At 45.8% G+C, this 17,636-nt stretch overlaps 1 protein-coding gene and 1 long non-coding RNA gene across 2 annotated transcripts in view; one reads left to right on the forward strand and one right to left on the reverse strand.

The window, feature by feature from the left end:
- The window catches only part of LOC142915513 (uncharacterized), a 28,607-nt gene extending 12,600 nt beyond the window's left edge, over nt 1-16,007 (forward strand). Inside the window, exons 4-8 of the mRNA XM_076061269.1 lie at nt 5,018-5,024; nt 7,646-7,858; nt 10,197-10,357; nt 14,068-15,203; nt 15,719-16,007. Coding sequence (XP_075917384.1) covers nt 5,018-5,024; nt 7,646-7,858; nt 10,197-10,357; nt 14,068-15,203; nt 15,719-16,007 — 1,806 coding nt within the window. The remainder of the gene's footprint in view (nt 1-5,017; nt 5,025-7,645; nt 7,859-10,196; nt 10,358-14,067; nt 15,204-15,718) is intronic.
- On the reverse strand, nt 5,706-11,384 carry LOC142915546 (uncharacterized). The gene is made up of 4 exons (XR_012935986.1): nt 11,277-11,384; nt 10,027-10,582; nt 9,406-9,539; nt 5,706-7,714 (listed from the first exon to the last, which is right to left on the reverse strand). It is a non-coding gene; the product is annotated as an uncharacterized LOC142915546 (long non-coding RNA).
- Nucleotides 16,008-17,636: the final 1,629 nt, after the last annotated feature.

The raw sequence follows: 17,636 nt of genomic DNA on the forward strand, positions 1-17,636 counted from the left end.
AAACTAAAACTCGTAAGTCTAATGTATTTATAGAGATAAAATGTATGTCAGCATCACGAATAACAATTAAACTATTCAACTATAATAAGGGTTTTTTGGGTTAGATTTATACGTGATCTAACCCTTAAAAAACCTGTATTGTGGATGATATTGGTCACGAAAGCCTACGTGTTAAACTAAACTATTCAACTTCTTTGTATATTCATGTCGGACACCCTGTATATCTTATACCCCCACACACACACACACACATGTTCCTATTGAGTTGTTTTGTTCACATTAACATTGAGTCAGGATAATAATTTCTTACTGGTCAAGCTCGTAAGTGAGCAAGCTTTGGTTTCCCGCGCTTTAAAAACGACGCCTGTTATGAATAAAAAGCCTTTATTACCCTCTCCGGCAGTAATACTGGAGGTGTTGAGATATTCACACACCCAACAGACACACACCTCGTGCAGGGCATCATGGAGCGTCCACGTTATAACCACGCGCGTCACGCTTGTGGCAAAAAACGTGGAAACAAAGATGCTTTGAAAACAATGTGCGGCGTTGTCCTTAGACAGCCGATTATCCGACACCCAGACACGGCAATCCTTCATTGCCCTGTCTCTGCACCGGTGTTAGGAGACCAGAAACAACACCGGTGTTAGGAGACCAGAAAACAACACCTTTTCAAGGGCGAGCAGTCCAAGGGCAATGCAAATATCAGATCGTTAACATGGCTCAGGCTGAGCAGTCATATAATGTAATAATAGGGTTTTTCCCCTTTTTTTCTGGCAACAAAACTGAAACCTTTTTGCAAGGATTCATGTCTGCATTAACCACAATACCTGCAGTCAAAATGCAAACAAAAAACATACTATGATAATATATGCATTGTCCTTGAAACTGATTGGTCCACACCAAGGGACGGCTATCTTTTGAGCCTCGACCCAACTGGTGCTCGACCACATGACGCCAGAAGGCGTACAGCTCAAAGACAATGCACTATCAAAGTAATGAGGGCTTGGGGTGAGCATCTACATCATTAGACCTCTTTGCCAGTACCAAAATGTAATAGTGTTTTTCCCCTTTTTTTCTGGCAACAAAACTGAAACCTTTTTGCAAGGATCATGTCTGCATTAACCACAATACCTGCAGTCAAAATGCAAACAAAAAACATACTATGATAATATATGCATTGTCCTTGAAACTGATTGGTCCACACCAAGGGACGGCTTTCTTTTGAGCCTCGACCCAATTGGTGCTCGACCACATAACACCAGAAGGCGTACAGCTCAAAGACAATGCACTATCAAAATAATGAGTGCATTGTCTTTGAGCTGTATGCCTTCTTGCGTCATATGGTCGAGCACCAATTGGGTCGAGGCTCGAAAGAAAGCCGTCCCTTGGTGTGGACCAATCAGTTTCAAGGACAATGCATATATTATCATAGTATGTTTTTTGTTTGCATTTTGACTGCAGGTATTGTGGTTAATGCAGACATGAATCCTTGCAAAAAGGTTTCAGTTTTGTTGCCAGAAAAAAAAGGGAAAAACCCTATTACATTTTGGTACTGGCAAAGAGGTCTAATGATGTAGATGCTCACCCAAGCCCTCATTACTTTGATAGTGCATTGTCTTTGAGCTGTACGCCTTCTGGCGTCATGTGGTCGAGCACCAGTTGGGTCGAGGCTCAAAAGATAGCCGTCCCTTGGTGTGGACCAATCAGTTTCAAGGACAATGCATATATTATCATAGTATGTTTTTTGTTTGCATTTTGACTGCAGGTATTGTGGTTAATGCAGACATGAATCCTTGCAAAAAGGTTTCAGTTTTGTTGCCAGAAAAAAAGGGGAAAACCCTATTATTACATTTTGGTACTGGCAAAGGAGGTCTAATTATAGTCATATAATGTTGAACACGTAGGCTTTCGCGACCGATACCCATCAGGCTTTTTTGGGTTCGATCGCGTAAATATAAATGGGTCGTTAAACCCACCAATAATAGGTGGTGCATTTTCTGAGATTAACCAAAATTCATTGAAGCGTTAATGCCTACATCAACCCCCCTCTGGTCTTCGCATCGGATAGGCCCACAATGATAACACCATCACTCACCCAGGTTTAAAACCTCCTCAGTGTGCCGGGAAAGGTCCTGGCAAGGATTATTCAACATCGCCTTGCCAGGCACGCTGAGGAGAGGTTTGCGGAGCCCCAATGCAGTTTCAGGAAAGGGCGGTCCTGCACAGATGCCATATTTTCTATCCGTCTGCTACAGCAGAGGTATAGGGAATTCCAAGAAGACCTACATCTCTGCTTTATTGACCTGGTCAAGGCCTATGATACCATCAGTAGGCCTGGGGTCTTGGTTGTTCTTTGTGCTTTCGAAGTCCCTGGCCCTCTGCTCACGATCATTAAGGACCTTCATGATGGTGAGCGGGCCTGTTCAGTGTTGTATATGTGGGTGTTATGAAAATTGATGAAAATAATGAAAATTAAATTAAATTTGAATTTGCATAATTTACCCGAAGTTATGTTAATTCGTGTAATTATGCGCATAAATTATGCTGATTGGAGAGATAATCATATTACTTTATGCGAGTGGGTGTGGTTATGATAATGCAGGTCGTTATGATAATTAGGTCCAGCCTCTGTGACGAGGATTGTGTTATGAATTGGAATAACGCAATTAATCGTATGCAGTTTCGTAGGTGTTATGAGCATGAATGAGAGAGAGTCGGTTCGACTCTGCTATTTAATTCCGTATTATCGATAAGGATACGATTACTCTCGATTGAACATTATGAATTATGTGTTATGGATTATGTGTGGTGATAGGTCCCCTCAAGGTTCATAATCTCATTCGCAGAACAATTTTACGCAGAATTTCAGGAAGAATCACACACAACCTTTATGCTTTAATCAATTATATTTTCTAGCTAAACTTTAATTTTTGAATAAGATGAGAACTCTCAAATATCGGGATTTCAACACAGCATTAACATGGTACACATCACGATTGCGTTGTTTCACTTCGATAACGGCACCTGTGGTTAATTCCCGACGCGTAACGCAATCAATCGGTTGTTGAGAGATTAAAACATGCAACTATTCTATCAAAACCTTAACCTTATAATATGTAAATTCGTGTTTAAACATTGCCCACACAGTACCACATCCATTAATTGACCTTCAAGTCAATTCTTATCACATTGTTAACAGTAGGACGATTAGTTATTATGCAACTCAATGACAGCAGTATTTTTCGTTATGAATTGATTTTTAATGCACCACCTTGGAGTGGCAATCCTTCTTGATTATCCCGATATGCGTATCATGTGTCTTCTTTATGACTGGTTCAAATCTTTGCGTAAAGTAGACGCCGAGGTTAGCATCTCTTGTGTCCAAAATGTGTTTCCTGTGTGTTGCGGCGTGGTGGGGGAGTGAGGGGGAGAGTGTGGGGGAGGGGGGGGCATACGAACGGCTTTGTCACAGTTTCTGTCCACCGCTGGCTGGATTAGTCAGCACGACGCTTGCCGTCGTCGCACGATGATGGGTGTCGAGTGCGGGCCCGCTGCCCTCTCAGCGCTGGTGCTGATGGCGTGCGCTCTCTCTCCTTGAAGATGCGCGAACGCGCCCATGCTGGTTCGCTGACAGCCGTTCTCTCCACTGCTGGATGAGCTGCACCGGCGCGCGCTCTTTCTGTGGAGCTGCTGACACTTTGTTGGCGGCTGGCCAAGCTTTTTCTTCTGTTGAGTGAGTTGAGTCGCACTGCGTGTTTTTCAGCAACGCGCGCGACGTTTCGCCCCCAGGTGCTGAGGTCTTCTTCAGGAAATGAACGTGAAACATTTTCAGCACAAACTCAACGATACAGCGAAAACCTACACAGCGGTGTCAACTCCGAGGTCTTTTAAACAGCCTCCTGCCCTTTGGGAAATATGATCTATCTACTTTGCTGGCTACATCCGACGATTTGACAAATGAAGGGACAACCTTAATTGTCGCTTTTTTTGCCTATTTTACAAGCAAAACATCGAATTCGGCAAATGACACTGGCGTGCACAATGGCCCGCCCTTGTAAATTTATGTTACAAAGACTTTAATGCCAGTTGCAAATTTCCTAAAGAAATTACTGGGTGGTTTGTGAAATTGATCGGTCAACTCCACGCAAAACTGTTCCGGTGGTGAGCAAACTGACTGTTCAACCTGACCACAGAGCTATGTTAACCTGAGGAGGCTGCCCTTACTCGGTGCTTAATTTAGGCCTGGTTTTACCGAGTTTTTTTTTTCCAGTGGGTGCAGAACATTGATGCGGCTGGCTCCTACTCCGTGGATCCCGCCATACAACTCCTCCATTGCTTGAATGTTTTGGGTTTAGCAGAAATGCCTTTTGCCCAGCCATGCAAAGGCACGGTAATGAGAATTAATGAGGATTGAGACAGGGCCTGCGTTCATGTGTGCTGGGACTGCTAACCTGTGCTATATCCTGGGGGAATCCCAGTGTTATGACAGCCCGTGAATTATGGCGTGTCCTATAATGCGACCTGATGTTTGTATGGCCAGGACATATTAAATGCCTTGAAAACAGCTGATTCACAGATGCATTCTGCAGCGGTGTGCCAGTGATCGTGATTCTTATCTAAAAGTAAAAAAAAAACGTAATCAAGCCTCAACATATTTGTCATTAACATTGCTTTTGAAAGAAAAAGTATATAATTGGTGATGTTTTTGGGCAATGTCCATTCTTTATAATACGTAAACAGAGAGGCCACACAGAGAGAGAGTGAATCAGGGATGGAGACTACACTTGACACCATCGGGCCGAATGAGAATCAAATTTTAAAAAATCGTAAAACAATGTGGGAAGACTGTCATCCAACAGTCGAGTGACAAAGGGGTGTACATTATTTTTTCGTTAATAATGTATCGGCTTCACCGTGTCTCTTAATGATGACTGGTTTATTGTTTGTGGCCTCTGTTTTATATGACACAGTCCATACAAACCATTACGCTTAATTGTAAATCGTGTTTGCGTAGAAAGGAGGTTGCCTTTAGCAGAAAATCAGTCTCTTTCTCGAAGTAGATGTGGCATTTTCTTGTTATAACACTTAGATAAAAACTAAAATCTCCATCTCAATAAGATGAAAATTAAGATTATAGTCATTTACATTCAAAATGTGAACAAGGTGTCCACTATTGATATATAACGATGGAGAACCATTAATGATGTGAAATGCGAAAAAAATGCTTGAATATTTTTTACAACACTGACCTTTCACCGTGCGATGATAAAGTCAGTCGGTGATTAACAGAAAAAGTGGTGGTGGTGGCGGCAGGTTGTCTCATTGGGACATTGCTTTGCCTTTGCCCAAGCACCGGATCGGCTACTACTTGACATCTTGGGTTTGACTCTGACTGGCCAGATGAGATTAAAGTAAGTTGCCAAGGCTCGCAAGTTTGTTATTTCAGTTCTGTTACCAATGACTACAAAATCTAATTATGAAAAAAATATCTTACCCATTTTAGTCTAAATGCAACCCATCGAGCTGCCCATTTCTGCCCATGAATAGAAGATCAAGGACTTAACAAACTGTGAATGTAGTGAGGTGCAAACAATATCACTGATGACTGCCCCAATACAACAATTGTATTCTGGTGGAACAAGCAGACTCCACACAGCTACCACCTCGGATGGAATGTCATGGCTTACAACGCTAAACATACATTTGTAGTCCTGTTGCTTTATTCTAACGCGATATGAAAGAAGAATCCTGTGTATATGAACAGAGTCCATGTGAACCACTTGCTCATCTGCAAAGTGTCAAATTGCTCTCAGACAGATCCCTCAAATGTGTCAAAGGATGTTTGTGTCACTTATGGACAATATTATGACATGAAATTTGATTTTAATGATGCAAGGCTGCAATAAACAAATAATGATTTGATACTTTTATGAAAATTAGGAAATTAATATTTTTTTACAAATGGCAAAAATTTAAAGGACAATGTACCAATTTACATTAAAAAAACTACAATTAATAAAAAGTCTGCCAGGGTAGCATTGACCCCCCGTCCCTCTCGTCATCGCACCTGATTGGCTCACAAGTGATGACATCACATCTATCCCCACCTCTATTTAAGACCGAAACAGGAGGAGGATTCCACCAACAACTCTCTGTTGTCACGTAAACAAAACGTGCCAATTAGTTACTGGTTCAGCACACCCGGTGTGTTGGAGAGTAAATCCGCAACGACGTTTACAAATTTGAGTACCGTGACGTATCATCGGTAATTATATCAGCATCATAAGGCAACGGCCAGAGTTGTGGAGAAATCCTCCCGCCTCGGTCTTAAATAGAGGGGATAAATGTGATGGAGTCACTTGCGAGCCAATCACGTGCGAAGGTCATAAGGGGGGCATGGTGGAGGGTTAATGCGTGCATATAAATTACAATGGGTATCCATTACCGATTGAGTTATTCATAGGGTAATCAACACACATTATCTACAATACAGGTTTTTTAACTTAGATAAAATTAGCACGTTCTGTTAACGTGACAAACCTTATAATTGGCCGTATCGGGTGGCGGCGGGTTTAACGACACCACATTTATATTTACGCGAACTAACCCAAACAACAAAAACACCTGTGCTATCGATGATATTGGTCATGAAAGCCTCCCAACGCGTTAAACTAACGCACATCATGCCACGCACACCACGCCTGTATGACCAAACGAGCCCCTTCGTGCCGGGAGACGGCAGATGACCACCGCACCCGGTACGGACCGTGTGCGCGCAAGACGATGTGTATGTGCGTGGGTCGATGTATGTAAATCGATGTGTGCGTGTGTGCGTCCATGTGTATAAGTCGATGTGTTTGTGCGCACCGGGCGAACGACCCCTGCCCGCTATAGGGCTTTGCCTGGTAGGGTGGGGGATGGTTTAGTTTGTTGTATTTGTCTGAGTTTAGGCGATTCGTTTGCCTTTCTTTGGACTTTGCACTCCTATCGTGTTAGTTGTAAACTGTTCGTTGCCGTTACGTTCTTACCCCCCGTGCCCCGACTGGGCATCATGCGAAAAAGAGCTTTGCAGCTCAATATATTCCTCCAGTATAGATAAATATTCTGATTCTGACCTCCCTCAGGTGTTTGACCAAAACTATTAACCAACATTTAAACGATTTTATGATGCCAGGTGTTAGGACCATTGAGTTGCTTTTTAGCTCTTCTTCAGAAGTGACCACCTGGCTATCACAAACGATAGCTCAACGAAGTGGCTTATCGCGTGGTAATTTAAATTCAGCCAAATACTCTAAACGCGTGTTTCTAAATGTGTAAGGAAAAAACCGGAGGACCGGCAGACAAAATCCACGTGACCATGGGGACAGAGGCACGGAAATTCCAAATATACATCAGGTGTCAGGGTCAGAATGGAACCCACTACCTCCTGTCTTCCAGGCGAGGTAGTCAACATCTCCTAGCCACCATGGCGCTTGCCCCCCAAGTGCCACCCCTCTCCCCACTACACGAGGGCAGACTACAGCGCCGGGGAAGGCCTCCACCCACTTCTACGTAACAGCAGCAGCACAAACCGTACCGGAATAGTAGAAGCCTGCGTACGCCAGCTCATGCGGGGACACATTGGCGGTATGCGGCCATCTAGCGAAGGATCTGAGTCGCGCCCCGAACGAACGCATCTCTGGACTCAGCGCGGAGCTGGCGGCAACGGGGCCTGCGGGAAAAAAGGCACCACCCAGGGACAAACGCAACGACGACAATGGTGACGATGACGACTACAACGACAGCATCAATGGCGACGACGAAGCAATGAGCTCATCGAATTTCCCCGCCCTTTGGAACGGCTCCCCAGGAAGCCGTGAGGGCATTATAATCATTTTTTTTAAACGACATCTTCAAAACAAAACCTTTTTAGACTGGCCTTTTGATTAGGGCTTTTAGTTCGTCACGTAACTTTTGTTTACGTATTAACAAGGAATCATGTCTGCATTAACCACAATACTCAGAATGAAAAAAATACACTGATAATATATGCATTGTCCTTGAAACTGATTGGCCCACGCCAGAGGGGAAAAAACCTATTCTTATATTTTGTTTCTGGCAAAGCAGGTCTCATGATGTAGATAACCTTACTCTTGTTTGAATTATGTCGGTCGCTGTTCATTTGTCTTGTAAAGCACTTTCACACACGAATCGCGGTGTGTAAGTAAAGTTTGATTTGTTTCATCGATTGTTAACATTAATTCTAGATTTGAAGCTTTTGTGACTGCAAGGATTTATACTCTTTGGTTTTTTCGGTAAAGTCACGTAGATAAAATAAAATAAATGAAAACCACTAAATTAAATCACGACGTTCGGAGGCAACACAAGCTTCCGTCTTCAGGTGGAACAGACACAGCAAAATTAGCTGTATCAAGTGAACAGCTCTGGGACACACGAGATTATATATTCCAAGTCAAACTTTAGCTGGCTTATAATTATTCAGCCATTTCCGTTTCTACCAGAATTGTACTCGCTCTCGTGCAGCACGCCATCACCCTCCCCCTGAACCCCCTGCAGCATAACAAAAGGCGGCTTAACTTAGCCCCCTTCCTGGCTCCTCCCCCTCGTTAACCTCTAAATAATCTCGTGTGTCCTAGAGCTGTTCACTTGATACAGCTAATTTTGCTGTCTGTTCCACCTCAAGACGAAAGCTTGTGTTGTCTCCGAAACGTCGTGATTTAATTTAGTTTTCATTTATTTTATTTTACCTACGTGATTTTTCCGAAAAAACCAAAGAAGTGTGTTAACATCAAGTCATATTTTTTTTAACACGTAGGCTTTCGCGTCCAATATCATCCATAAGAGGCTTTTATTTTTGAACGAGGTCATCTGGAATCAACGGTATAAGCACAGGGTGATCCAGTTATGAATACCCCACCAAATAGTATGGGGGTGGGGGAAATTATAGAGAAAATAACATCACAGTAGAATCTTGATTTGAATTACAGTAGACTCTGGATTATTGGTTTGTTCAATTTGCAGATGAACCGCACACCTGAAATTTTGACGGAGATTAAAAACTTGTGGATATTCAAATAATCTAAAAACAGTTTATACAACATTGGTAATTCTTGGAAATTTTTATTACAAGTCACGCGGTGCTTAAACCGAACAAATATGTTGCCCCGGTTAATCCGAAATCCACGTGATCGCCTTTACAGCACAGCAGTTGCAATGTCTTTACAACAGTGGGCAGAGTTTAATTGATTTTGTTGTCGTGGCTCTGCTGTCAAATGAGCCGACTCTTCTGCGCGGAAGCAGGAAAGTCTTATCACAGGAACATGGTTATAGGCACAAAGCATTGAAGAATTGAGACTCATCCACAAGGGCGCAGTGGTAGCTAGGAGATGTTAACGACCTCACCTGGTATGCAGGAGGTCATGGGCTCGATCCCAACCCTGACACCTGCTGCTGCCTATTTGGAGTTTGCGTGTCTCTCTCTCTCTCTCTCCCCCCATGGTCGCGTGGATTTTTCTCCGGGACCTCCGGTTTCTCCCCTACACATTTAGAATACAGGTCACGTGTAAAGGTATTCGGCAAATATAAATGTCCACGCGACGATGGTGAGCCCACTTCGTTGAGCTATGTCGCTGCTTTGTGTGATGGAGAGGGTCGGCATCTGAAACAAATAGCTATGTCATCGCAGCTCAGTTGGGCCCTCACCAGGTTAAGAATAATTGTTTAGCACAGGGTGCTTAAAAAAAATGTTCACACTTATTTGGGACAATTGTTTTTAATTGAACAAAAATATGACCACAAATGTATGCCAATAGAGTCACAAAGTCAGAGAGTCTCCACTTGTTCGCCATCGTTTTCGAAACATGCCTGGAATCCTCTCCAGATGGTACCCAGAGCCCGGAGGCACATTCCTTTGTGGCATTGTTGCAAATTTTCAGAAGCACCCTGCATTAGTTTTAGGAAGGACCCAGCCTTGCCCCAAACGAGCGTCAGGACGTTACCGGCGCCCTCGCTGGCGTCACCCACCGTGAAAGCGCAGGCAGGGAAGTGCCTGGCGTGCTCCCGAGCGGGGTCGTCTCCCGCCTCCCAGTGATGCATCGTCCCGCCGCAGTGGAAACAGGCCACCAGGTCGCTGGGTCCCATGCGGTAGAGTCCGGCCCGCGCCAAGCCCGCGGGCCATACGGGGGACGACTCAGGCCACCCCTCGGAGAACAACAGCAGCCTGGCCGCTTCGGCGTGCATCTCCGAGGCCAACGGTCGCGGGATCCAGTCGAAGTGGGACGTCGGAGGAGCGGAGCGTCTCCCCGCCAACGCTCTGCGAAAGGCCCGATTGTCTACGATGTGCGACATCGACCGGGCGAGAAAATACGGGGCAATTTGGGGGAAAAGAAGTCGTCGTGCGAATGCTTTTGCAATGGACAAGTCCGCCCGGGCTCTCTTGTTAAAGATCACTCGAGAAACGTCGTGCCTTCTCCTTTCCGACGTAAAAGAGATCCCGGGGCTCGCAGCTCGTAGCTCGATGGGTAGTTTAAAAACCGGCGATGGGAAATGGCACGACTCCTGTTGTCACCCTTGACAGCTCCTGAATACGGGAAAAAAATGTTGGGCGGCAAGCATCATTAAAAGCGGACACCTTTTAGTGACTTGAAATGTTTGGTTAAAACAATTAATCCATAACAGAGGTTTTTTGGGGGTTAGATCGCGTAAATATATTAATGTTAAACCCGCCACCAACCTCTATTATGGATGATATTTATCGCCAAAGCCTACGTGTTAAAAATTAAACAGTTCAGTCTGTCACTTCTGACAAACGTCTGCACAGCAATAAACGGGGGCACGCACAGTCTGGAAGGTCCTGTACCAAACGGAGTTTCGAGGGTTATCTGGTGTGAGAAAAACCAACACTACCCATAGACTCAACACTGCACCATAGACTCAGCACTGCCCATAGACTGAACACTGCCCATAGACTCAACACTGCACCAGACTCAACACTGCACCATAGACTCAGCACTGCACCATAGATTCAACACTGCACCATAGATTCAACACTGCACCATAGATTCAACACTGCCCCATAGATTCAACACTGCACCATAGACTCAACACTGCCCATAGACTCAGCACTGCACCATAGACTCAACACTACACATAGACTCAGCACTGCACCATAGACTCAACACTACACCATAGACTCAACACTGCACAATAGACTCAACACTGCACCTGCAAATCATCTGCAAATCACGGACTGGATGTTAGAGGACATTCTTTACCTCACGTTTTCTCTCAAAAGTGGTGACCTCACACTCCTAGCGGGTCGTCGTCCTCGTTAATTGATCAACAAAAATCAATTTTCCGGCGTCTGCACCCCCCTCTCGAATTAAAAAATGGCGGTGGGTGAAGGGGAGGAGCCAAAACTAATTGGCGGGAAAAAAACTTCGCGTCACGTGGGAAGGGAGACGCCAAATCTGATTGGCTCTGAGGCGGAGCGACTTTGAGGAAAACTTTTTTTTAAAGTACGAAATTACAAAACTCAACATCAACAATAAAACTCGCGTTGGCATTCGCGCGTTGTAAATAAATGTAAAAAAATAAAAGTTTTATTGTTGACGTACCATATTTAAATAAAATGTTTTTTTACTCAAACGCGATTCCGTTGTTTCGTTTCCTTCTCGTCCTGAATCGTGTCGAGCTATGATTACGAAACGCGAATCGTGGTCCGCGTTTGCTGAGCCAATAGGAGCACAACGCTGCTGAAGGCAGGGTCCAATAGGAGAAGGCGATGGTGGGAGGTGGCCGGGTGCCGCTTGGACCAATCAGTGAGTAGGACGTTCAATGTTTCCCGCTCTTTCGGGTTTTTTTTTAAATCACAAAACAATATTTAAACCCCGGGGTAAAAGTTATGGAGAGCATTGTTTCGATAAGTGTGTAGTCGGCAAAGTTTGCACGTAAATTATATTTAAACAGAGGAGCAATAACAATAATATAACTCCACCAATATTATCCCAATGGTAATCGATTCCATCAGCTATAATCACTACCACCATCTCGATTCCCGCTTTATCCCCCCCCCATTGAAAATCGATTCCACGAGCTTCATTCACCAACAATCGATTCCCATGTTATCAACAACGGGAATCGACTCCATCTAAAACGTCGGAAGCCGCAACGGGAATCGACTCCATTTAAAACTTCGGAAGCCGCAACGGGAATCGACTCCATCTGAACGTCGGAAGCCGCAACGGGAATCGACTCCATCTGATCTTCGGAAGCCGCAACGGGAATCGACTCCATGTTATTTTTTAACAATAATGTCTAAGAGTGTTATTCTATTACAACGTTGCTTTTCTTCATAACCACAATCATATAAACAGAAATCTATGCATTGTTACATGAAGACAAGTCCACATATTGTGGCCAAGGTTTATAAAATTGTTATTTTTATTTACATAGCACAGCAATTATTATTGTTTAAATATTTTGAATAGCAATATATTGGAGGGGCATTTTGAGCAATATTTTTTTTTGGGGGAAATCTATTTTTATTCTTCTACAAGCCGCCACAACATGTACACTTAGCCAGCTCTTACAATGAACAATACTTCAATGGTACACGTTGAAACTTAAGCCTAAGGTGTTTCTCCCCTCTGAGAAACACTTTCAAGGTCCCTCTTGTCATTTCAATATATCGTTGATACAGAATAAATAAACTCCGCCCATCTCATTCCACCAATGGATGAAGGCTTCCCCAACTCCATGGCGGTAATGGGGAGGAGGTTGTTTGACCATACTTCACCACTGCGGGTCATGTACAAAGCTTCATTTCAGCCAGATCTGTCCCCAAGTCGGCTGGGCACGCCGCATCCGCCACTCTTGTCACCCACAGCTGTGACCACGAGCCACGAGCCTACTCCAGTCCACCAGAGACACAGAGAATATTCTTCAGCGAGATGCTCTTTGGTCCTTTCAGGTTAAAGTCATCGCGTGGTAGGTACAAAATAAAATAAATCACGACGTTTCGGGCGCAACACAAGCTAAATTTTTATTTAAAGCTTTCGTGAGTGCAGTAATTTATATTCAATATATAAAAAATATATAAAACGTCGTGAGAATTTTTATTGTTTTATATATTTATTATTGTATTGTTTCCCTTCAACTTGACTTTACCGAAAGAGCTAAGAATATAAGGGACAAGTCCTTAGTAACAACTCCTTACGAACAACTCCCTACTTACTAACAACTCCCTACTAACAACTCCTTACATACTAACAACTCCCTACTTACTAACAACTCCCTACTAACAACTCTTATCATTTTTCATTGCTGAAGGGGTTGCCCCTCCTACCTGAAAATCCTGGCTCCACCTCTGAGTGTGTGACAGGGTCAAGTTTGTATTTGCAGTAAAGTCTAACTCTATTGAGCACGGAGGTTATATAAAAACAGTAGTTTATTTTTGTTTTCCTCTGCTACTCTTTCTAAGAATGTAGTCGGGAAGTTATCACAGCACACGTGCAGCTGAAGTCGGAACTGTTCATCCCAGCATTCAAGGACATCTGTGCCTGGCTTCACACCTCTAAGTTGTGATTGAACATTAATTTAGGCATTTCTGCATAACAAAAATAGTATTATTTTCCAAACCCCTTTGCTATGTCACCTGAATTTAGCTTTCATAAATATTCATTTTGAAGCCAGACAGCCGAAATTGTGTGCTCGGAGTTTTGGGTTAACATTCATTTTGAAGATACGAGCGCTTCCAGGCACGTTTATGACATTTGCCCTCATTGCGTGCCATAACAGCTCGTGTGATGAATTTGGGACACTTTTTCACTATAACATGAATATATGAATAAGTATAGACGTGTTCGTCACGTGTGACTGTATATATGCATTCCTCTGTGCATCGATACTGACATGTAGATGGTGTGGATATTATTTTTTTCTCTCTGCAGCTGTCGCTTCCTCTGCAGAATTTTACTGATGGAGCAAAGGCACTCGGTGCAGCTCGGTGCAAAAAGGCATCAATGCGACCGGTGTCCATACAGCACAAATCGTACTGAACATTTGACATTGCACCAGAGAACTCACACAGGGGAGAAACCCTTCAAGTGCAGTGTGTGTGGGAAGGCGTTTTCACGTTCATCTACTCTTGTAACACACCAGAGAACACACACGGGAGAGAAAACCTTCAAGTGCAGTGTGTGTGGGAAGGCGTTTTCACAGTCACCAAATCTTCAAAGACACCAGAGAAGACACACGGGAGAGAAACCCTTCAAGTGCGGGGTGTGTGGAAAGGCGTTTGCACAGTCACCACATCTTCATGTACACCAGAGAACTCACACAGGAGATAAACCCTTCAAGTGCAGTGTGTGTGGGAAGGCCTTTTCAGTTTCATCTGCTCTTGTAACACACCAGAGAACACACACGGGAGAGAAACCCTTCAAGTGCAGTGTATGTGGGAAGGCGTTTGCACATTCATCTACTCTTGTAAAACACCAGAGAACACACACGGGAGAGAAAACCTTCAAGTGCAGTGTGTGTGGGAAGGCGTTTTCACAGTCACCAAATCTTCAAAGACACCAGAGAACACACACGGGAGAAAAACCCTTCAAGTGCGGGGTGTGTGGGAAGGCGTTTGCACAGTCACCACATCTTCATGTACACCAGAGAACTCACACAGGAGATAAACCCTTCAAGTGCAGTGTGTGTGGGAAGGCGTTTTCAGTTTCATCTGCTCTTGTAACACACCAGAGAACACACACGGGAGAGAAACCCTTCAAGTGCAGTGTATGTGGGAAGGCGTTTGCACATTCATCTACTCTTGTAAAACACCAGAGAACACACACGGGAGAAAAACCCTTCAAGTGCGGGGTGTGTGGGAAGGCATTTGCACAGTCACCACATCTTCATGTACACCAGAGAACTCATACAGGAGATAAACCCTTCAAGTGCAGTGTGTGTGGGAAGGCGTTTTCAGTTTCATCTGCTCTTGTAACACACCAGAGAACACACACGGGAGAGAAACCCTTCAAGTGCAGCGTGTGTGGGAAGGTGTTTGCACATTCATCTTCTCTTGTAACACCCCAGAGAACACACACAGGAGAGAAACCCTTCAAGTGCAGTGTGTGTGGGAAGGCGTTTTCACAGTCATCAACTCTTCATGGACACCAGACAACACATAAGCATCAGAAGATCAACAAGGAGTGGAGTCTGAAATCAGCTTGTGAAAGTCAAAGTGCCGCAATGAGCCCATCCCTCATGAAACAAGAACCGGAAGAAAATCCCAGCTTGGACACTTTTAAAGATATCGAGGTGAAATATGAAGAGGTGAAGGTGAAATGTGAAGAAGTGATGGTGAAGAGTGAAGAAGTGATGGTGAAGAGCGAAGAAGTGAAGGTGAAATGTGAAGATGAAGATTCAACTCCACAATGGGACCTTCACATCGATGGAGGCTCATGCCCGAACCGCTCCTGGGCCTCCCTTTCGCCAACCCGTGTGCTCAAACATGCGCCCCCCCGTCTCGAGAGAAGGGGCTGGCAATTTCAAATGAACATCGTCCAGACAAATCGCAGCGGCGTACGCAGCCGCTGCAAGAAAACCTGACAGTTTTTTCAGCTCTCCTTTAACGAACACGTGGAAGTTATCGAACAGTGACATTTTATCTTTCCAAACATCGCCAGGCCCCTCGGTGGACATCGACGGCGAATCGCCCCGCCAGCCGTCCCGAGTTCTCGCCGCCGTCCGTCGTCGGCCTCGGCCTGGCGGAGAATCTCGGCGCCGCGGGCGCCCTCCTCGACTCCGGCTCTCCCTGCCGCGGCGCCGAGTCGCCCTCTGGCCTCCGCTCGAGCCGGCGCCCCGAGCGCGAGCCGGGGCCGCCCCTCCCAGCCGGCGCTCGCATCGGACGGCGGCGCTCGCACGCGCGAGAGACGAGAGATGCCCCGTTTACCGTGCGAGCGGTGAATGGGGCACACTTAGCTTGGCGCGAGCGCCGGAGGCCACTGCGCTAGTAGTCCGGCTTCGGCCGTGCCCTCCCCGCGGTCGAGCACGCGGCCCGAGGTCCGGCCGCCGGCCTCGCGTTTCTGTTTGTCGTCGTTCAATTTCCGCTCGGCACGTGCGCCGGTCCGGTTCCCGTTCACTTTAAGATATTTTCATGTTTTTTTTTTATGTTCGTTGCGGTTGTACCCGATTAACAAAAATAAATGAAACTAAAACAAAATCAATCGTGCGCTGCGCATGGTGCTGGTTAGAGCCCTGCGAGTCTCGATATGAGGGGGCGGCGGTGGTGGTGGTTCTGTAACCGCGAGCGTGGTTCGCTCACCGAGCGTGGTTCCATTACGACGCGAGGGCCTCTAGCACCACGGTCCAATCGGTGTCGGCGCGCGGCTCACGTCGACGTGGTGACGTCGCCACGGGCAGCTCCATCGCCGTGGTTTTACGTTGCCGCGGTTACGTCGCACCGCCGTGGCGGCTACGTCACCGCGAGCGGTTCCGCCTGGCTCTGTGACGGCAAGCGGTTCTGCCTGGCTCTGTGACGGCAAGCAGTTCCGCCCGGCTCTGTGACGGCAAGCGGTTCTGCCTGGCTCTGTGACGGCAAGCAGTTCCGCCCGGCTCTGTGACGGCAAGCGGCTCCGTCTCCGCGGGGCGCGGTTGCTGCCACGGCCGGCTCACCGCCCCACCCACCGCTCCGCCCCCACCCCCCCCCCCGCCATGCCCCCTGGCACGGCAGCTCTGCTGAGCCGGCGCCCAGTGCTGAACCCAAATAGGCACTTAAATAAATGTTGTACTCGGCAAGTTAACAGCTACAGAGGCCAAGCTCAAATCAACATGGTTATTATTATTTTAATATATATAAAGCTTATATTTCCACAGCGCTGAAAACGGGGCAGGAGGCCTCATTGCTTGCTGCCCCAACTCCACCGCCTAAAAGTGATTAGTCGTGATTAGAGTCGTGATTAGAGTCGTGATTAGTCGTGATTAGTCGTGATTATAGTCGTGATTAGTCGTGATTAGTTGAACCATTCAAAACGCAGGCGGTGGCACACCGCAAGGTTGCACATCACCGCCTGCTGGCAACCACGTCTGTCGGTAGAGCCCCGACACCCCCCCCTCCCACCCCCCGGCTGACGTGATTGGTTGGTACAGTCCCATAAACTCATTATCCATGCGACTATACTGGCAGGGGCGGGGGTGGGGTAAGAGGAGAGACGTCATTGTCTCGGCCAACGATGGTTCATGAGGCTGGAGTTGTGGAGTACGTGTGTGTGTGTTTGGAAGTAACCTGTACAGAGAACTCAGGTGAGACCCGTTGTTCTTGTGATACAGGTCAAAGGGTACTTTTGTGTTTCACGAAGCGTCTGCCTCTGGAGCAACTCATCGTCTTTGAAATAGGAAGCACGCTCGGATCATTCATCAGTTACAAGGCATACCACTTACAAGCTACACGTATAGGAGGAGGTACATTCTCTACAACACAAATTGTAGTTTTGTCTTGCGTGTTGACGTAGATTTTGTCTAACTAGGGCTAGAAATAGTCCTTGCTGATTCACGTCTGGATGTTCGTTACCTATCGATTGAAGCAAACCCCACTGCTGTTGTTGAGACGCTGTGCACCATTTAAGCCACCCGGCGCTCCGCTC

Source organism: Petromyzon marinus, unplaced genomic scaffold (genome assembly GCF_048934315.1).
Source record: "Petromyzon marinus isolate PM22_M1 ecotype Great Lakes invasive population unplaced genomic scaffold, UKy_Petmar_22M1.pri1.0 PM_G_Scaffold_32, whole genome shotgun sequence".
Lineage (NCBI taxonomy): Eukaryota > Metazoa > Chordata > Hyperoartia > Petromyzontiformes > Petromyzontidae > Petromyzon > Petromyzon marinus.